General features: G+C 39.9%; 2 protein-coding genes across 6 annotated transcripts in view; one reads left to right on the top strand and one right to left on the bottom strand.

The window, feature by feature from the left end:
- The window catches only part of RFTN2 (raftlin family member 2), a 36467-nt gene extending 26693 nt beyond the window's left edge, over positions 1 to 9774 (top strand). For 2 of the 3 annotated variants that reach the window (XM_086750653.1, XM_086750655.1), the window contains exon 9: positions 4853 to 9774. In XM_086750653.1, the coding sequence (XP_086606779.1) occupies positions 4853 to 5122 (270 nt within the window). In that variant the 3' untranslated portion in view covers positions 5123 to 9774. The remainder of the gene's footprint in view (positions 1 to 4852) is intronic. The other variant, XM_086750654.1, reaches the window with a different exon arrangement.
- An 886-nt stretch (positions 9775 to 10660) lies between these two features.
- MOB4 (MOB family member 4, phocein) lies at positions 10661 to 20809 on the bottom strand. 3 transcript variants are annotated; one of them, XM_086750658.1, is made up of 8 exons: positions 20649 to 20809; positions 18495 to 18557; positions 17882 to 17982; positions 16996 to 17038; positions 16650 to 16736; positions 14970 to 15049; positions 14027 to 14138; positions 10661 to 13087 (listed from the first exon to the last, which is right to left on the bottom strand). In XM_086750658.1, the coding sequence occupies exons 1-8, from the start codon at positions 20706 to 20708 to the stop codon at positions 12956 to 12958; spliced, it is 678 nt and encodes a 225-aa protein (XP_086606784.1). In that variant the 5' UTR covers positions 20709 to 20809; the 3' UTR covers positions 10661 to 12955. The 3 variants fall into 3 exon arrangements, with proteins under 3 accessions (XP_086606784.1, XP_086606785.1, XP_086606786.1); XM_086750659.1 differs by lacking the exon at positions 20649 to 20809 and adding an exon at positions 20187 to 20503; XM_086750660.1 differs by lacking the exon at positions 20649 to 20809 and adding an exon at positions 19908 to 20179.
- Between the last annotated feature and the right edge of the window lie 391 nt (positions 20810 to 21200).

Consider the following 21200-nt stretch of genomic DNA (forward strand, 5'->3'; position numbering starts at 1 on the left):
TTCAATGGCTGTTCAACCTTTGTCTGATCAACATGGCTTTCCTGTGGTAGTCTTAAGCACCTGTGAAAACTATGGATGTTTTCAGTCCTGCCCAGCACCAGAGCTGTGACTTTACAAACTCTGTCATTTGTGACATTATATACTATTATAAGGCTGTGATACCTAGTCTCATCTTTCTCCATCTGTATAAATAGTTCTACAAGTCCCTAACCTTCTCGCTTTCATATTTGATCTTTCTCTCTTTTTTACCTTCTATCCAGACTGTTACCATCATCTATATTTTCCTCTGCTTCGTATTTCTAAAATACCCTGTCACTTTTTTTTTTTTTTTTTTTTTTTTTTCTCCCCTCTCTTGCCCAGGCTTTTGTGTATCTCCAGCCTAACCTCCTTCTCGCTGTGTCCTGTGTGTCCTGTGATAATTACTGTTTCCATGCCTGGAAGAACTGTATTCAATATGCACAATTAAAGTCCTGTTTTATTTTCTGTCTACTGCCATCTCAACTCCCAGCTAGTTCTTGTACACTATCTATAATTTATTTACTCATTTACAAAATCTGAGCTCCTTGTTTTTTCGCTTCAGTGTTCTGTGTAGTCTCCCTTGCTAATGGCTTAATCTCCTCTTCCACTCATACCCGCTTCTAAATTCTTGCAGTCCCTCATGCAATTTTTTCCTTCCGTTTCCACCTGTGTACCAAGCATCTTCAGCTTTTAGCTTTCAAAGCTTCAGACCTCTGCCTGACTTTGTCATCCTTACATTCTTTCCTAATACATTTCTGAAAGTATGTTTTGGAACATAATTTTGATATCAGTTTTGTAAATATATAAAACCATATTGTAATGTCAGTTGTGTCATAGAATCATAGAATGGTTAGGGTTGGAAGGGACCTTCAAAGGTCATCTAGTCCAACCCTCCTGCAAGGAGCAGGGACATCTCCAACTAGATCAGGTTGCTCAGAGCCCCGTCCAACCTGGCCTTGAATGTTTCCAGGGACGGGGCATCCACCACCTCTCTGGGCAACCTGTGACAGTGTTCTACAACTCACATTGTAAAAAAATTTTTCCTAATATCCAATCTAAATCTACCTGCTTCTGTTTTAAAACCATTACCCCTCATCCTATCACAGCAGGCCCTACTGAACAGCCTCAAATAAATTCAAATAAACTCATATTGTGCTGATGTTTTTGCAGTTTTTGAATACTCTATATAGTAAGGGCATTGACTTCTTATAGGAATACCCTTTCCCTGGTAAGGCATGTTATTTCTGACTATATAAGCATCTCTTCAAAGGCAGCATAACTGCATGACACAAGGTAGAAGCATTAAGACGGGATTCTGGCAAGGGCTGTAGTACAAACGTCTGTAAAAACATTCAGTCTGAGGAGCTGATGAATCTTTGAGATGTGGTTTAAATTAAATATAGCACTATGGTCACAGTTTAAATTGTCACACAGTTGTGAGATGATCAGCAGCTGAATGACCTTTGCTACTTTGGTTTATACAAATAAAATGGTAGTGTGTTTTGTTGTCATTGTTTTACTTTGTTGTAATGGGAGAGCTTTGACTTAAACAAAATACTGGAGGTAAACAAGAAATAGCTGTTTTGTAGCCATTTACATCAGGATTACTGTGTTTAAAATCTGAACAAACATAGTATCCAAATGAGCTCCTTAAATACCAGTGAATGTTTTACTTCTCCACCAGGAAATTTCAGTATGCTGAGGTCATTTTAACATGGGATAAATAGGTAGTTCAGGCTGAAGCTGAAACGTTTAGCAAAGTAACATTTTCCTTCTGTTTTTCAAATTATGTTGGTTTTTCCCCTAAATTTTAATCTTTTTACCACATTGTGTTTTCACCAAAATGTCTGAATTTACAAACAGTGTATTACCTTCATTACAATTTAAATTCATAGATTTGTTCGTAATACCTCACTGATACGGAATGTTATGCTAGCTTTGCATGCAGTGGGTTGATTTCAGGTGCAAAACAACCTTCAGAGATTTGAAAGCATTAACTTCTGCTCTAGAAACATAAATACATTTATTTAAAATATGCCCTGGACACTGATGACAGAGCTGTACAATTTTATCAAAATGTTGCAAACATTTTTGTTAAAACACTTATTTCCTGTGATTCAATATTGTTAAGCGTGACCTCTTCAATTTCATTCATGCTGCCTATCTTTTCATTGATGTTCAAATTACATTTAAGCTGTTTAAAAAATTTTCATGTCCACAACTCAGGATATTTTTGAAACACAGAAGTGCTTAAGACACCTAAAACGTTTTAAATTAAAAAAAATATATTGTATCACAATTTATGTTTATTTAAGCATATCGGTAGCATGTTTGCAACTCAGATACCTCAGGAAGAATGCTACCTAGGAAAGAGTCAAAATAGGAAAACAACAAGGCACTTTCATTAACTGACTCTTAATAAGAAAGCAGCCTCATACAAGCCTGGTCAAACACTTAACTATCAAGCCCCCAGAGCCCGGTCACACTACTCTCCAGCTCTCTGTAGCGTGGTGGGGCCTGGCCACGACAGGAGTTTTGCCCCACAGGCAGATCCAGCTGTTGGACCTCTGAGACTTGTGTTTTGGAGAATGGCAACACAGGGTATGGGGTTGCTTTGTGTACTCAGGAATTTTTTTTTTTTTTTTTTTAATTGTTGGGTCAAAGATAGCATTGCCGTTTCTAAAGGAAGTTTTGCTTCAGTAAGAATTGAGGGGAAAACTCCTATTACTTGGTCTCTTCTTCCTACAGGGTCTCTTTTCTGAGGATAATATATTTTTATGTCCTCACAGCTCATCTCTCTGCCTGCTTGTATGTTCATAGGATAGTGCATTATGACCTGGCTTATGATTTATGTCATGGTTCAAAGGTGTCTTGGATTAGAAGGGCTGTACTGTCTCAGTGGCCTTTTTTTTTTTTTTTTTTTTTTTTTATCACATACCAGTTTCTTTTCTAAGAAAGTAGTTTAGGGAAGGAGATCCAAGATAGAACCACACAGTGCTTGAAGGTTTTCTGGGTTTTTTTTTTTGTTTTTTTTTTTTCTGTTTTTTCCTTTATTTCTCTTAGGCAGACTTCTTTATCCTCTTACTGTGGCATCCAGGCAAAGCTTATTTCCTTCTGTTTCTCCTGAGGCAACGTTATTTCCCCTTGGTCTAATTTCCCAATGTCTCCTGTAACAGCTTCCCTAAACACATTTCCTTTAGACAAGGACCATTGTTTTTACTGTTTCAAAAGGCTTTGAGAAAAAACTTAGTAATGTATAGAAGTGGGGGACAGAACTTGCCAGAGCATGGCAAAAACAGTTGTGGGGTGGTTTTGTTTTTCAAGTGTTTGCATTTGTGCAAATCCCCCTGCAAGAGGACTCATGTCCTTTACCCACTGAACCGCAGCTCTGTGCTGAGGCTAGATTCCTTCTTAGTTAGATGTTCTCCTCCTGTGGACAGGGCTGTGTCCCCTGGCAAAGCAGCTCCCGGTTTAGCAGGGCTGGTGCTGACAGCAAGGCTCTGGGCACAGAGCCAGGGCACTTCTGCCTGCCTGACCATGCTCCTCTGTTGCACCTCAAGGCACTGACACTGCCTCTGGAGGTGCTGCATCATCATGGGTCTGAGTACCTCGGGTAGCTCCTGGTGCTAAAATAAAATAAACCTTTTTACTTATTGGTAATGCCTCAGAGGAGCCTTAGCATAGTCTGATAGGTCTATTGATTGCCTACATCCCAATCTACTTGCTTTTCTTTTTGACGTTGTCAGACATCACTTCAACAAGAATCATGTCAGGAGATCCCAGTACTGTCAGTTTGTATTTATACTGAGTTCTTCCTGTGCAAGGTCTCTTTAGACCCATCTCAAATTGCTCTACAGGATAGCTGCCAACTTCCATCTGCGTAGATCCACCATGTGGATTGATTGCAATTCTCAAGGAACTTACTGTTACCTGAGGAGGCCTCTGAAGGCCTTTATGGGCGGAACTGAAAAGATGGGAAAGCGGTCTTGCCATGAGATGGATCACTGGGAAGTCTTCAGTCCTCTGAAGTGGTCAGATCACAGTTTTACTGAGTTCAACGTCAAAGGAGTTTAATTCGCATCTTTATCAACTATTGCACTCTTGTTGGAGCTCCTAGTTGGAACTGTGTTTGGGGAAGTGATCGACATCCACTGATTTCCAGAGCAGCTTGCAGATGAGGGCACTAACCAGATATTGTACATGGTGGCACGTAGATATGTGTTGGAGGAGTGTGAGCGGCTGCCTACAGTGGTAGCTGTAGGGGAGCTGTCAGCTGCATGCCCACCACTGCCCGGCCTGCCCACCGCTCGGGCAGGAGGGGCCTCTGCTGCTGAGAGGAGGCTGACGGGAGCTGTGCCACCTTTGAGCATCCATCCCTGCAGAGCACAAGAAAGGGCAGCACACGCCTGTGTGTATGGCAAAGGTGTCAGAGTCAGGGTGTGTTAGACTTGTACATTAGGCACAGAAATAATGCTTGCTTCAAACAACTGGTTTTAGCATGAGTCAAGACTTGTAAATCATTCTGGAGCTGCGAAATACTGCATAAGAATCGAGCATTGTCGAGGTGCTTTTTCTTAGCATTCATCTGTGCTTTTTTGAATCTTGACTACATCTTGTATCTTCTTTGTGTCACTTGAAATTTATTTATAGATAACAAAAATTTATCTGTTAGAGGCTTTTTCTGCAGAGGATTTCATAGTTTAAACCAGTGTTAAATGCTGCCTTATGTTAAAATGCCATTCCCATTAAATCTGTGCATGACTCATTGCAAAGTGTTTGGCTTTTTTTTTTTCCCCTGAATAAGCTAACGTTTAAACATCCCCTTGTATTTCAGAAGAAATCCTTAAGACAAGTTATTGCAGAGGAAAAAGGCAAAGTCTCTAGCAAAAGTGTTGGATTAGACACAGCTACTTCTCACCCTGTAGAAGCTGGACAACCACCTGATGAGTTTCACCTATCTCCTTCTAAACAATGTTGGATCAAGGAGGGATCCTCCCAGTATGGCGGCTTTCCAGGATTCAGTACCAGTGATGGAGTGTTAAGGGAACTGGATGATGGACAATTTGACCAGGAAGATGGAGTCACTCAAGTCACATGTATGTGATAAAGTAAGTAACTGCATCAGATGGACATGTACATAATTCACACAAATGTTTTTTAAAGAAAAAAAAATCATACTACTTTAAATGCATTGGTATAACCCTGACTTTTCCCAGACTCATTTTGTATTTTTGTCAGTTTCTTTATGTTAATCCTACTGTAGTAATAATACTACTGCAAAATAATTTGGTTTTCTGTGTCTCTTTAATAGAGCAACTACATGACTGGGTGCTCTGCTAACTTGTTAATGCTTTTGACAAGCTAGGAAGCAAATGGTTCAAAACAGTGACAGTTTGAATTGTGTAAGAGAAAGGAATGAGGATGTTTAGCATTTTCCACAAGCTGGAGGAGTGTTTCTTTTCTTTTTTGTTGTTGTTGTTTGTTGGTTTTTTTTTTTTTGTTTAAGGGTGTTGTAAATATTGGTGGGGAAAAAAAAAGAAAAATGAACTATCCAACTGTTGTTAAGTTTTAATGTAATTTTCACTTCACTTGCCTTAGCATAAATTCAGAAGCCTAGAGAAATGTAAATCTTAGACTAGAGTGTTAATAATTTAAGCTACATTCAGACTTGTTATGTACAGAAAACCTCTGGAGGCTGTAGGCAGACACTTGCTCCTGTAATATTATTTCACCTATGCAGGTTTTACCAGGTTTCCTTGTACATCTAAGCCAAAAGCTATCCCAGCATATAGTCTGTATAATGATGTATTCATAATTTACTCATGAGTGGAAATTAAGAATCACTCACCCTCTGAAGGATTACTTCCAGTCCATTAAAAAGTAGTTTGAGAAACTTGCTAAGCAGCTTTGACAGCAAGGTGCACAATGATGCTGATAAGATATAGGAGGACAAAGTAGGCTAAGTTTAGTAGGCAATATTAGATGATAGACTATATACAAATATGCTGATGTATACATTAAAAAATTCTCAGCTAAGTGTATCTCACAGTGGGTGAAGTGTACTCAGCTGCATCAAATACCAGAAGGAATGTTCAGAGGAAAGGATGAAGCTGCTGTGCTTCCATCCTCACCATGGGGAGGAACTGCTTGTGTTAAGGGAGGCTAACACTGGCAGGACTCTGGGGAGAGGCATGGACAGGAATTATTTTTATGCTGCTGTCTTGAAATCACACTTTATGGAGGAGAAGCTGAATCAAAATGCATGTCCAGAAGATAAATGTGATTATAACTAAAATTTGCATTTTCATTTAATTTTGGAAGTAAAAACTAAATGCCCATCACGCTTAAGCTAATGGAGAATAAGTTGGTCAAGATGAGAAATCAGAACAGAACTGAGCAAATGTATTCATAATGTTTCTCTCAATGATTGCGGTACAGCACACGCATCACCCAGGGATTTTGATACCTGTTTGTGTGTGTTGTGCTGCAAACACTGGGAGAAGCGTTGTGAATGCATTTAACTACACGACCCCACTCCCCTGGGGTGGTATCTCACGAATCTCCCTGTCCACAGTGGTAGATGCTGGCACTAAATGCAGCGGGCAAATTAATGCAGTGGCAGCAACCAATAAACTGACTCCAAACGAGCACCCTGGGAGATGACCGGGATGGTGGAAGTCAGACTGTGATATCCGTAGTGGGGAGCTGCGCAGAAGGAACACTGGCAGAAGCTGCTTATTTCAATAACTCATGAAAGAAAGAAGTTACACGTGCCATGATAAGGAAAAGCAGTAGAAAGCCTTAGTTTTATTTCAATTTATTTTTAGGGGACGGAGGGGAACCCTTTCTGCTTGCATGATTGTCATCGTGGGAGCTTGAAATTATTATTGCTTTGGAGCTGCTTTCTAGTTTCATTATGAAATTGTTGTAGGCAGCATTGCTGTTTATTTTTCACTTTGGAAGAACAACTCTAGCAACTGTTTGTAGAGGGTTTGGGTGTTTTGGTTTTTTTTGGTTTTTTTTGTTTTTTTTTTTAAATCCACAGCTCTGGAGCTTGGAGACATTCCTTCAACTTCTTTTTTCCTCTTGCACATTGTTGAAAAGGACAGCTTCTATCTTCTCATTTGAATTTCTTAAGAAAAATGCTGGCAGCCTAGCAAAATAGTTGTGAACCGTGACTGTTTTAAGAGCCACGTACCCGCCAGTAGGGCAGCAGGAGGACTGCGTACACTGCGGGGAGCAGTGGGAGTGGAGGAGTACCTGTGATAGTAGGCACGGTAAGAAATCCATTCTTGCCAATGCTTCTCTCCCTGCTTTCGCACCAGCATCTCAAAGTCACAGATGTGGGGCACAAACCTCACATTTATTCCCTATCTGGGGGCACCATGCGAGGGAGGATTGCCCCACTAATGAGGAGAGCGCTGGGCTGGCTGTTCCCTGCAGAGCTTGACCCAGCTGCTGTGTTCTCGTGCAGCCCCCTACTCCGTGAGCAGCGATCGTGGTCATGCAGTAGCAAGGATCTCCTCCATGGCACACAGATATGGAAAAAATTATGAAAATACATCTGTCTCTGGCAGAAAGCCAAGTAACTTTAGTGTATTAAAAATGGGGTAACAGCTGCTCTTGTGCAACTTGGAATATGTTGCTCTACTTCTAAAAGTATTTGTCACAAGTTATCCAAAACTCTGGGGGGTGTGTGTAGTTTTAACTACTAGTGGTTCTCCATACAAGCCAAATCTGTTATAGCAGCAAAAATCAGTCAAAAAATCCTAGGAATTCTGCATATTACAAGTTAAAAGCTTTTGAAGTGTATCAAAGAAACTACTGACTTTTTATAAAGCAGCATCCCTGCTTAAGATGGTTAAGAGTAGTGAATCAAAACAAAACTGATGATGTACAACTGTTTAAGTAAGTTACAATGTATAAAGTGTATAAAATGAATGCAGTAAATATTTCTAGAACACATTCGTTGGCTAAAAAGAATCACTGAACTTTTAACTGAGATCTTTTTGTATCAGCTGTTGAGAACCCAGAGAATTAAAATAAATTAGTATCTTTTTAAAATAACTTCTCCCCTTACAATTAATGGGATGTATACAAGGGAGATTCTGCCTTGGAACAAGGGTAGAAATAGAGCATGCTGTGGATGTCCACAGGTGCACTCTGGAATATCCCCACTTTTAGCAGGAAAGGCTTTTCTTAAAATGAAATAAAGCCATATTTCTTTTCAGTAGCCCCCAGTTTTACCTGTGCTTTAGTCCTTGCTCCTGAATCTCACAGGTGTTGACTGTGCTGAAAACCTCTGAATGTCTTTCTGGTCTTTTTAATTCAGTGTAAATATGGTAAATTGTTTCCTCTGAACCCACCCAGGAATTCCTATATAGTTAAGGACAGCTGTTTTGGTTTTTTTAATGCTGTCTGTCTCACAGTATGTAAAGTTGCCTCTGTTGTAGAAACGCTAATCTCTATTGTCTTCCTAGCTCTCTATTGTCTTTTACCTCACAGGGCTACATTTAGGCTCTGTATTGGAAAAAAAAATAAACGAAATACAATTCTTCACCTGGAAAAAAAAGTCAACCTGACAGGAGCCAGGATAGAGATCTGTAAAGTGAGTGGCATGGCGAGGGTAGCAAAGGAAAAAATTCCTCAGCATTCTTTTTTTGATACAAGAACTCAAGGGAATCATGTAAGTGGTAAGTAGTGGGTTGCAAACAAGTCACGATATCCGTAGAACTCCTCACTGCAGCACACTGTATATAAAACTACATGGATTTAAAAGGTGACTGAAAAATTCCTGAAAGGAAAAACATTGCCCTATCCTCTCTGAAAGTCACTGAACCAGAAACTGTGGTAGACTGTGAAAGCTGGTCTGACTGCATGCTTATCCTGCTCTTTAATTGAAAATGCTTCTAAAACAAATGATGGAAAAACTATTTCTTTCTTTATAGTTAAAAACTCTGAACTAATCTTACTTGGAAAAGTGAGAGGGGGAGGGTGCATTTTGGGTGCAGGGGATTCTAATTTAAGCTACTTCTTTCATCACCTGGTCTTACACAAACTAGAGCAGTAAGGTCTGCCTTTATTAGTGTTGTGACCAGCACGGTCCATTAATTAAATTGTTTGTAAATCAGAAGAGCTGTCAGAAAGAGTAACCCTGGCAAGATTGTTTTTTGTATGCTCCTATTTTTTAGGTAGATATATGTGTGCACGCACTCTGTTCAGTTTTCATTTTACCAGAATATGTTTTACATACTCATCTTTTTATTGAAAGAATGGCAAATCAAATTTAAAGTATGGGATGCATTCTCTGACTGAAAAAATAAGTACACTTATTTATTCAGTAACAGGGCTTCAATTAGGAGCCTGTGTCTGACAAGTAATAGAAAAGTCCCTAACCTGTATGGGACAACAGAAATGCCCTGCCGCTCTTGGAAAGAACAGAGATAGAAGGAAACAGTGCTGTTTATGAACCTCTGCAAAAGACTGTTTATTCTTTCTGATGTTTAAGTTGTCTGGAGAGGAAATACTTCTCTAGTGTTTACAAGCAGGAAGAAACTATCCCATTAAAAAAAAATAAAATTGTGCCCTGCTCATAATTGTCAGAACAGTTTGTCTACGTACCTGTCAAATGCAATAAACAGCTGCTTAACTTCTGTGTTTCTGGTCTGTAAAATAGTGTTTTCTTTTTGTAAAGCCAAGATCTTTTCTGTAGTTCTGATAGGAAGCTTCTCACCATTAAAAGCACTTACCACATCAGCTGCCAGTTCCTTTATTATGTTTGTCTCACACTGACATTAAATGGGTTAGATCAATGCATACCTGGTCTTAAGCTAGAATTACTTTTTTTTGCAGTCTCCTCTGTACCTCCATACAGCTCACAAGGCAAAGCCTGTTAGACTTACAGCCATCTATTAAAAGCTGATGAGGTTTTCCTTGGTCTTAGTACATTAATCTTTTGAAGGTAAAAAGTGCAAGTTGCTGTCCTGACAATTCCCTATGGCTTAATTTAGAGAATAGAGTTAGTTAGGATTTAGATTCTTCAAAGCCAGATTTCAGTATCAGAATTGAGATGTACTATGAACTAAAGAAGTGAACATTCTTGACTTTAGGTAAGCATAACTTGAAATAGACGAGGTTTAGAGGAACTGGTCTGGTGACATGTTCTGATCTGTTTAAGCAGACAAACTTTGACAACGTGGGAGAGAATTAAAATCTTAAAAGGAAAGTCACAAAATCACAGTGGCTGACTCATTGCAAGATATGCTAAGCCGAACATGGGGAAAAACCTCAGTGACTAAGGAAAAAGTAATTTGAAAGTTATTCTTTGGTTACAATACGCCCTTGCATCTGTGATGTGCTGTCATAATGTGCTTATTTTGGGATCTGAAAGGTCCTCTTCTCGATCTCCCTTACATTTTAATTTTAGAACCAGCATTTTCTGATTTGAGAGATGTATAAATTTGAGGTCTGTCTTCAGGATGCTAATGAGTATTGTATTTCTCTACTTTTGGAAGCAATGCAACTTCACTTCAGCACACCTTGTAGCAGAGATGGGAGAGCACCGCACCGAACTTTTTCTTGGAAGCATTCAGTTGCCTGAAGTCTTGGAACACATGACAAATGAGAATAACTTGCCAAAATATAGTGGTATGGATACAGAAACAGTTTAATTTTATCCTTTTTTTTTTTTTTTTTTTTTTTTTTTTTTTACAATATAACTCAAAGACAGTCTCAGTTTCCCTATTATGTAGAGTCTAAATTAAACCTGTTAATATTTATTAGACAAATCAATGGTTTCCTTAGGGTAATTGAAGTTTTATGGTACCATTCAGGCACATGTGTGTACACAGTACTTATGTAAACAATAGCAAGGGAAAATACAAGCAGTGTTTCACTTAAGCTTTATATAAAATCAGCTTAGTATAGCATGTCACCTTTACAGTGCAAATCTGAATGAGAATAAACAGGATTAAAACTTTCCAAGTTTTGTTTTGAAGTGAAACTCTTAAAGCATAAGAGGAATAAGAGAGGTTTAAAATTTTAATGCAGTCCTGAGCACCACATCATTTTCTTCAGTTTTGTAGAGGAAATGTAATTAGCAACACCAGTCACGTGTTTTTGCCTGTCTCAGTCACCATGGCCAATATAAGCATGCAGAGTGACTGTACGCAGAACCACACCAGGGACAGTCCTACAGCGGGCTGTAACAGAACTAAATACATCTTCCTACCTCCAGAATACAATCCTCCTACCTGCGGTGCACACTTCAACGTTTCTGTCAAAATCAAGTAGCCTGGTCTATACAAGGCAAGTTACAGCTACGTGTATAGACAGTAACTGAAGCTACTTTCACTCAGACAACATGTCATGCAATTACCCTGCTGACAATTAAATACAGTTACAAATGTAAGACAAAGAGCTGGTGAAGAATACAGCTGTTGATGAAGTACTTAAGCTTAGTCTATTTTCTCATTGTTTAAATTCCCTTTGCATCCAGGTGGTACAGTTGCTTGAGGTGTGCTTGATTCATATAAAGAAAAATAGAATTTAAGGCATGTTTAGTGTATTATGAAAAAAGACTTATTAAAAATAGGTGGACTCCCTTCTTTCCAAGTAAGTACAACTTAGAAAACAAAGTGTAGATTACAGAAACCAGCTGAGTTAGCCCATTCTGACCTGCTTAAAGAAATAAAAGGAGGGGCCCTTGCAACCTCAGAGAGAAACAACTAGCTAACTTTCTTAAACAGCTAAACAAAATCCATTAAACATAAGAACACTGCTAGTGCTTTTAGACTTTCCATTCATGTACGCTTAGCACATATTCATCTGCTATATTCATCTCTAAAACATTTAATTCTATCATTCTAGATATAACACAATTAAGCAGCACTCATGGAAATTGTCAGTTATTGCAAATCTGCAAACAGAACTTGAAATAAACATTTGATAGGGAACAGAAGCATGAATCCAAATCTTTGTCCAAGATTGTAACTCAGGTGAATGAAGAAAAATTAATGTATGTTGAAAATATGATGAACTCTTGAAAAGAATCAGGTTCAATATTTCAAGTACGTAGAACATTTTTACTAGGAATACAGGCAAAGACTGTGCTAGTGTGTTAGGTAGTGTAACATGAATATTTATGTGAGGTATAGTCCGTAAGCAGTTGCCATAAATATGCACAAGTTTAAGCCATTGACTTTTCTGCCATGGTTATTCATTAGAGAAGTTGTGGACTGGAGAGCAGCAGAAGTCTGCCTTAACAGGACACAAACCTCCACTGTTCACAAAAAAAAAAAAGTCCAGAAAGTAAAAGTATGTTAGATGTATATCAAGAATATATATGTTCAATAGCATAGTGAAATTATCCTTTTGGTATTACTAATATTATAGATCCTGTTAGTACTTGGATATACACATACAGGAATATGCACATCCAAAAGTAAATCTTCAAAGTCATCTTATAAAAATAAAAGCTAAATTAGGAATAAGCTACATTGCAAGAAGCTTCCTGCAGAATTATATATTTAAGGTGATAATCTTTGAACTAAGACTTCATATAGCCACTGCATTAAAAAAATGCCTTGCTGTGAAATCTTAATCTCACTTTTCTCCCACCCAATCAGACACATCTTCAGGATTGTGATTCAATGATTGTTTAGCAGCAATTTTAGAGAACTGTAAATTCTTTTATTAACAGGCATTATAAACAGATACTACTATTTTTATTTAAAAACCATGAGTGCCACATTGATGAATATACAGCTCATGAATAACTTAAAGTATTTCCCATATTAAAAGGCAATGCACACAGCATACAAAAAGTATACTAAACAAAGCTATGAGGATACGTGACTGAAGTGTCTAAAATGATATATACAGTACATAATTAATGTTTTCTTTATATTCAGGACAAGCTTCTGTGCTACCATTCCCATCATGCCTCACTCTCCCCTGACACTGAATTTTGCACTTCTTCTTCCAAAATTGGTACAATCAGGTTATCCTTGGACATCAGATTATACTTCATCACAAATTTAGTGAACCGGTGACACAAGAAAGTTTCATTCTAGAGATGAAAAAAGGAGAAAAAATAGTATATACAGAAAGAATATTTTAAACAATTAAGGAGAACATACTAAAAAAACACCCCTGCTTATATGTAATTGCCTCATGAGATTTACAAGTTTGAAAAAGCAGTAGTAATGCTTAAATGGTAAATTTATATTACTTCTTTTAAATCTTTACTGCTTGCTTATAGTTACCACAGTTAACAAAAAACCCTACTGAAGTTCAGGCTTAAGTCACAGCTCAATTCACCAGCACTTAGCTGAGAATATATTCAAATACAGCGTAGTCATGATCCACTCCCCAGCAGAGAATGTTAAGGTACTGTGAAACTCCGCCTACAGAACAGGACACAGCCATTCCACGGCTGTTCCAGCAACCTTAAGTGGGATTTGGCAAAGGGTTCCTTTTGCATCCAGCTCCACCCCTTATATTCTTTCTATCTATTAATTTCTACTTTTCCATTAAAAAAAAAAAAAAGCTGGAAGTTACTGGAGGTGCACAAGCTCCAGTTACACTGGTTTTTTTTTTCAGTTTTACAATTATACTTCCTTAACTCTTGTGTAACATACATGAACAGGGAACATACATACATAAGGAGTACGAACTACACCAAGTGCTTGAATACATTTAGGAATCTTTAAAACAAGATGAATTTTGAGGTTTTTTGTACAAAAACTGTCAAATTCTGACCTTTTATCCAGATGAGGGAAACTAACTGGGTAAACTAATTATATAAATTAGTTTTCATTTATATATATATATATATGTATGTATAACATAGCATTTCACTTCTTATAAAACTGTAGTCTACTGTAATCAATACTTCACTTGAATGTAGATCTTTGGCAGGATTAAAGGAAAAGGTGTAATACAATTACATCACAGCTGTAACTTCAGTAAATGCCCTTCTTTCAAGATGCAATTTGAAACTACTTACTTCATATTCATCAAATATCTGCCGGTGATGAAAATAAGCATGTGAAAATATTCTGTAAATCCTTCGGCACACTGATCCTAATTTGGCTACAGAGGATTCCTTAATGCTAACCCTGCAAGCACCAGGAGAAAGGTTACAAAACAGGTCTACCAAAATGACTACCGAGATACATGTTGACATCAATTCCTGTTATTCAACTACACTACATAACTGCACATTAAATTTAGACTTAACTGTGGCAGATACCTGTGTCTGCAATTGCTTTTTTTTGGAAGGAAAATTAAAATGTTGGTGCACACTCCACATTTAAAAATTGTACTCTGATTATAAAAAACGTTTTGCCTGTAGTTCAACATCATCAGTTGTTCTGGTAAGGGCTGGATTTCTGGGTTTTAGCATCGATAGGCAAAGGGAAAAAGACTTCCAGTTGTACCTCCGTGCCAAGACCAGATTCCCAGGGAAGCACAATTTTGACTTCTCCAGTTAGGTTTCCATGATCTAACACACGGGCTGCCCATTCAGTACACTCAGTCTCTGTCTTCTGTGGTCACTGATGTGCCACAGTAGATTGGTGTTGGCTTCTGGAGGCTTTCAGTGGTGTAGTGTTTAAGTCCTTTGAGTCACTGCATCTCTCTAAAGGCCATCCTGTTACTTAGGTTGGCACTACTCCAATGGAGTATAACACCAACAGATACTAGTAAAACGGTTTCCACGTAAAAAGCATCCGTTAGCTCCAGTAAATAGCAAACTGTTTGAACAGGTAGGAATTCTTCCTTGGCTAAAAAGTGACAACAGGCTTCCCCACAAGTGACACATGCTGCAGGACTCATTATATTTTCAGTAGTAATCCATTAAAAATATGTTACACATTTCCATGTGCTTTATAAGCATTTAGGTGCCACCTAATCCCTCCCTCTCTCCTCCCAAAAGAAAGCATTTTTACCTGCTGGGGAAATATTTATTGCTATTCAGAAGACATGCAGCTCCATCAAGTGTGTGCCTGGTGTAGTCTATAGCAGGACACTACAAAAATACAGTGAAAACGTACCTGAGTGCATGCATGACATTGTCATATATCTTGTTTAAAGAAAAATGTTTTGTTTCCTGATGCTTTTAACTTAACTAGTCATTTTTATTCCTAGAAGTTTCACACAGCTTCTCTGAAGGTCTAACTACATTCCCCTCTGAAGTGAGCTATTTCTTTTCTCTGTTTCACAACCTATGAAATTATTTCAAGAAAAAAGTTACTATGGAAATCTTATTATACACGAGTAGTGAATTTTATGCATCTCCTTAAGTAAAGTATAGTAAGAGTACATACTGGAAGTACACTGAAAGGAAAGACAATTGTTACCTCACAATTCATTTGTTTCCCACATAGTTAACTTGCCAGACTCTTTCTTCTACAGCATAAATTAACACAGTACCAAAAAAAACCAAAACAAAACAAAAAAAAACCAAAACCAAAACACTGCACCTAAGTGTATCAATGCTTTTTACCTTGGCAAAGAAAAACTAAATCATTACTGTAGCTAAGTGTATAACAAGCCAATCCCTGGCTCCGAAATCAAGTACAAGCAGAGGAGAAGGAAGAAAGGAAAGATGAACTGAGAAAGGCTGAGAGCAGGAATGTCTGTCCATTTCGCCAGTCCCCAATTTCAGGAAGAAGACTTCTCAGTTGTACATTTTTGTCTGCAGTTCAAGGTTGCATCACCCACTGTCTGACCATTAGTTGACAGCTATTACCGACACAGAAAACAGCAGATGAATGATGTGTGTTCAGAGTTAAAAAGCAGCCTGAAGTTCTCCACTCTGGCTGAATAAAACAGACTTACTGCATGACAATATACCGAGTGGGGATGAGGGTTAAAGGAGTGAGTGGGGAAGAAGCTGGCCTTCAGAGCTAAATCAAGGCATCTCAGGAAATTAAAACAAAATAAAGCTTACCAGACAAAAAGGATAAGGTTAAGAAGAACCTTTAGCTTATTCTGGAAGGTGAAATACAAAGATAAATCTGACAGACTGGCACTACTGCCATAACTGATAGCAACAGAGAAAGACCTTCTGAAGGAAAAAAAAAAAGTATCAAGTGGTTCAATAGGAAATCTGAACAAAGTTTAAAGTAATTGGACACTCAAGGAGACAAGCTACTGCCATGGTGTTAACCCACTCAACAAAGTATTTTTATGACTCCACTACCTTTTCGGAGTAACTTCCGACTGTAACTGCATATGCAGTCAACTTTCAGAGTGTCAGGCTTATATGCCTAGTACAATGGATCGAGGCCAAAATTTGAAGAGGACAGCCTGTTCTCAGCATGGACTCTTCTTTCCATTAAACAAAGACCTTTTTCCACCGACTTTCAGGCTATCTCAGCACAAATTGGGAGAGAAAAGAGAGGAATGTGCAAAGTCTCTAATACTGCAGTAAAAAGCAGTTCCTTCCTACCTCATCCTGTTCTTTTGTAAACCGCTACAGAATGGTCAAGAAGGAAACCTCAACTGATATTCTTAACCTGCATAAGCTCTCAGTCTGACTAAGAAGCCAGCTATAATGATGAACATATGAACTGTGAAAGAAAATCCTACATCAGTGGAGTCTGTTTTCCAAAATATATCCATACCTCTTTGGGAGTTTTATGAGCTGCACAAAGAAAAATCCATTGTTCAGTTGCTGTCATCTGAGTACATGTGTCTGGGTGACATTCACTCTGTTAAAACAATTGTTGAGTTATGAAAACCACTGGACAGTAAAAATGAGCTGATCTTTTCAAATCACTTTCTTGCTCTGTCCCCCACCAAAAAGGGTTATTTGCTAGAAGTCTTCAGAACTCTAAAAAACTCTTAGCTCAAACCACTGCTTAAGTCTATGTGTATAAATTTAGAAGAAAGCTCCACAAACTCTGTATCTTACAATACAAAAAAAATCCCCTCCCTGATACAATATAAAAATATCAAGAAAATAATTACCTGAAGCTTGACAGCTAGTCCATTGAGCTCAAGGCAGAACTGTCTAAGAAAAATTGAACACAGCAGCATCAAAATCAACAATTTGTTTTCCCAATGGAAACATCTACTACAAAACAAAGTTACACATTCTGATCTTCTTCACAAATCTCTTAATGTTTTTGGAAATTATTCTTGTACAGTGTAAAAAACACATCAGAACATGAAAAAAAAAAATCATACTTAAAAGAATACCATCAAGTAATTTCATCTGATGTCACACATGAAAAGACAATAGGCTAGAAATTAACACACTACGCAAAGACTACAAGTTGAGAGAAACAGTACCACACTACAACTGAAAAATACTTTCAGGCACAAACTACCTAAGTTGAACATATTTTTTAAACTGCATAAAACAAACGGAGAGAAGGACAAAAAGTTTTGAGTTCCCTTACAGCTAGAAAAAGAACTGTTAAGACACAGGTTCTCTTGCTTTCCCAACTAAAGCCTATTTTCCTGCAAGTTCCAGAAAAAGCACTGGGAGCATCTAGAGGGAGGGAAATAATTCCCAATTAGTGGAGATGAAGAACGGATAATACTAGGAGAAAGTGCTGTGGAAATTCATGACTATATTTTCATATTTAAAACATGCTAGTAGAACTATTGAAGTGAGATACAAACATTTTCTTAAAAAAGATCAACAAAACTAGATCAGAGCGCATCATAAATCTGTAGAAAGAACAAGGAATTCAGAAAATAATACCAAAGTATAAAAATATTTAATAGTAGAAATATCAAGTTTCATTTAAGTTAATTTTGATCTATCCTGTTCAAAAAGACTCACTACCATTATCAATGAACAAAACCCAGGATCGGGACACCGTGTTGACAAAAGATGGATTCTTACCTTAAATGTTCATACTTCCATACACCTTCATCCTGGCCTTCAGGAGGTTCAAGGATCTTATCAATGTTGGAACAGTCTGCCCTTATGTTTTGCTGAATATACTAGGAGGGGAGGAAAAAAATAAATCTAGATCTTCTTGTAATTATAGTAAGACAGTATACTTAGGACATTAGATCTTTGAGGGACTTACTCTTTCTCTTTACTTAAGAAGTGACTGATGGACTACAGAGTTAAAGAGTAGATGGGCAGGGTAAGAAAATGGGTATAAAAAGCACTAAATCTGAAAAATGCCTTTCCTCAATTAGAAAAGGTAAAAGAATGGGTAAATCTTACAGCTTTTTTACAAAATCCTTCTCAAAACAAAAGAACCCTGCAGGAAACACCACCATTTTCTTAAATTTTATTTGTTTAAACCAAATGTGGGAATTCTAGTTATTTCGGCATACCCAATTATTACAATTTTTTTAAATATATGTAGGTTGCTTATGAAATTAACTCCTGTGCAGCAACATTCTAATCAGATAAATAGCATGCCCTGTTCCCTGTTTTTTTACCAAAATACAAAACTTGGGAAACTGAACTTTCTAACAACATTTCACATAAATAAGAATACCTGCTGAACAGCCAGTGTACTGTCCATTTCTTCAAAGGATTCATCAGGCCAATTGTAGAAATCCTGTTAAAAAAGTTTAAACTAATTTAACAAAAAATAGAGCAGGCAGAAGAAAAGCACACAACATACAATAAGCCTGAACATGCAGGAAAACAGATGTAGAGGTAGTTTATACAATTCCAGGAAGCTACATCTTAACAGAGGCAGCACAGAGTTTTGGCATGAACAGGGTGAAATGGGACTGATGTTCCCATTGTCGCAATAGTAGAACACCTTGAAATGACAGTTCTCTGTGACTTGGCATACTACAAACCTCGTCTCTCCTCCACATCTTGCTGTAACAGCTATATAGTCTCTATTTTTTAAATCAAATATTTGCATACAGTGCCAATTTCACATGTTAGACCGCGTAAGAATGGGAAAGAAATGAGATCTGTAGAGAGTAGCATTATACAATTATGATTAAACTAAAAATTCCAGTATATTAGAGTAATAACACACCACTGAAAACACTTTCTTTAAACCGAGATGATCTACCACAGTGTTGGCTTAACTTGGCACTACATTCTCATGGTATGATCAGTATGCTGCATAACTGGATGGTTACCAGCTCTAACCCAGCGTGTTTAGTATTGTTAATGATAAAACCCTCCTGAAGTTCCACCTCCGATCCAGCTGCACTGCAGTGTTCTGCAGCGATTCACATCTGGTGCACCTAGGACAGTCCCAGACATACACATTTTCTTAGCTGGCATTTTTCACCTCTAAAATCTAGTGCTACTCCCTCTTACTAACCAGAGAAATTGCACATCAGCCTCCTATAGCCGTCCTAGTAGACAATGACTCAGTGAAAAAGTTCCAACTGTAAAGCTTAGCAATCTGTTCTTGAGAGAATACAGTCATCTCTGAAGAAAGGAGTGAATATCTGGTGCTGAAATATTAAGTAATTGTATTTACATACTGAATAGCTATTCCAGTGTCATCCAAAGTTAAATACAGCCACAAAAATGGTATGATTGCACCAATATACACAAAAATTGTCAATCTACATGAATTTCTCAATATACTTTATAATTCAACCAAATCTAGTTCTATGTCCAGTATTCCAGATACCCAAAATCTATCAAACCGAAGGCACACAATACTCCATTTCCTTCATAGATTAAACATGTATAGAATGAAGTGATTTACTGGGTTGTGCAATAATTTTACCACTGTACACTCTGACAAAAACTAAGAGGAGAAAAGAGATGCATTCTCCTATAGTGTTGTGTCATGTACTGCTCCACTTCTGACCACGAGCTCTCCCCAGAAAAGCAGAGTGAAAAAGCCTTGCGTAAAGGCCTCACAGAAGATTCTATCTCTGAAATAATCTAAAAAAAAAAAAATGTACCTTACATATTTGAGATGTACCTTTTCCAGATGGCTTTGAAAGCTCAGGAATAAATCAATTTAGCTCTGATTAAGAGAAACGATCTGACACCAGCCCAGGTTGAGGGTGAGGCATGCAGGTTACGTAAGGGAAGGATGACTTCTCTCTCCGGGGATGGCCCGCCTGACGGTGCAGCACGAAGGCTGGCTGTATGATCACACGGTGATCTCGCCTGGCTGACTGTGTATTTTAACAGCACCAGCCGTAACGCATTCACACCCATTAGGAAAACAGCCCCGTGCCTGAAGAAAGCCTAACACCTGGGAAAGAGCAGCTCGCCTCCGCCCATGCGCGGTCATTTCACAAGGGCTCGCCAGCGCTCTCGGTGATCCCGGCTCCGGGTCGCGGCTCCCTCCCAGCAGCCAACTGGACGCGACGCCGCTTTCGCTCCCGGACCGGAGCCTGCGAACCCCAGGGCAGCGCGGCGCTCGCCCCGCCGGAAAGCCGAGGGGCGGCCGGTGCCGGAGAGGCCTTTTTCCCCGGGCCCGGCAGGCAGGGGCTCCGCAGGGAAGGCAGCCGCCGCGGCCCGGCTGCGGGGAACAAAGCGATCCCGCAGAGCGGGGCCCGTCGCCGCCTGTCCGCCCCGGCGACCGGCGCTGGGCCCCTGTAGGCCCGCGGCCCCGTGAGGCCCGCGGCTACGCCCCGACCGCCAGCCGGGCCCGGCGCCTCGGCGGGGGCCCTGCCCGTCCCCGAGCGCCAGCCAGCCGCGGGCCGCGCCTCACCTGGGCCTTGGTGCCCGGCCTGTTCCGCCTCAGCACTGCCGTCCCCTCCGCCATGACCATAGTGACAGCGGCGCCAGGACCCGGATGCGGCAGCGCCGGGCGGGGCGGCGGGCGAAGGGGGTGGAACGGGCGCTGCGGCTGCGGCGGCCGCTGGCGGAGGGAGGGATGGGCGGGACGGGGCGGAACAGCCAGCGGCTTGCAACGGCCGCCGCGCGGCGCGAGCGGGAACAGCCGCGGGGACGGGGGTAGGCTCTCGCGAGAGGAGCTGGCGGGCGGGAGCCGCGGGGAGGCGGCGCTGAGGGGCGGCGGGAGGCCGGGCGGGCCTGGGCCCCGGGCGGCTCCTCGTCCCGGTACGTGCTGCTCCTTTTCCTGGCCGCAGGGGTGCGCGGAAGAGCTGTCCGTCCCCCGCGCAGGGCTGGGGGCCCAGGGAGGCTGCGACCACTTCCCCGGCGGCTCGGGCCCCTCTGTGGGGCGAGGCCCTGCGGGCAGCCGCGGGTTGTCTGGGGAGCCCCTGCGAGAGCAGAGCTCTCCTGTGAGCCTTGTGTTCGAGAG

Source organism: Chlamydotis macqueenii, chromosome 6, assembly GCF_036417535.1.
Source record: "Chlamydotis macqueenii isolate bChlMac1 chromosome 6, bChlMac1.mat, whole genome shotgun sequence".
Classification (NCBI taxonomy): domain Eukaryota; kingdom Metazoa; phylum Chordata; class Aves; order Otidiformes; family Otididae; genus Chlamydotis; species Chlamydotis macqueenii.

Excerpts from the sequence above, each read along its gene's own strand:
- MOB4 (XM_086750658.1), bottom strand. The coding sequence starts at position 20,708 with ATGGTCATGGCGGAGGGGACGGCAGTGCTGAGGCGGAACAGGCCGGGC. Across the intron at positions 18,558-20,648 it reads GGCCGGGCACCAAGGCCCAG|GATTTCTACAATTGGCCTGA; the intron begins GTGAGGCGCGGC and ends CTTTTTTAACAG. Across the intron at positions 17,039-17,881 it reads TGGAAGTATGAACATTTAAG|ACAGTTCTGCCTTGAGCTCA; the intron begins GTAAGAATCCAT and ends AATTTTTCTTAG.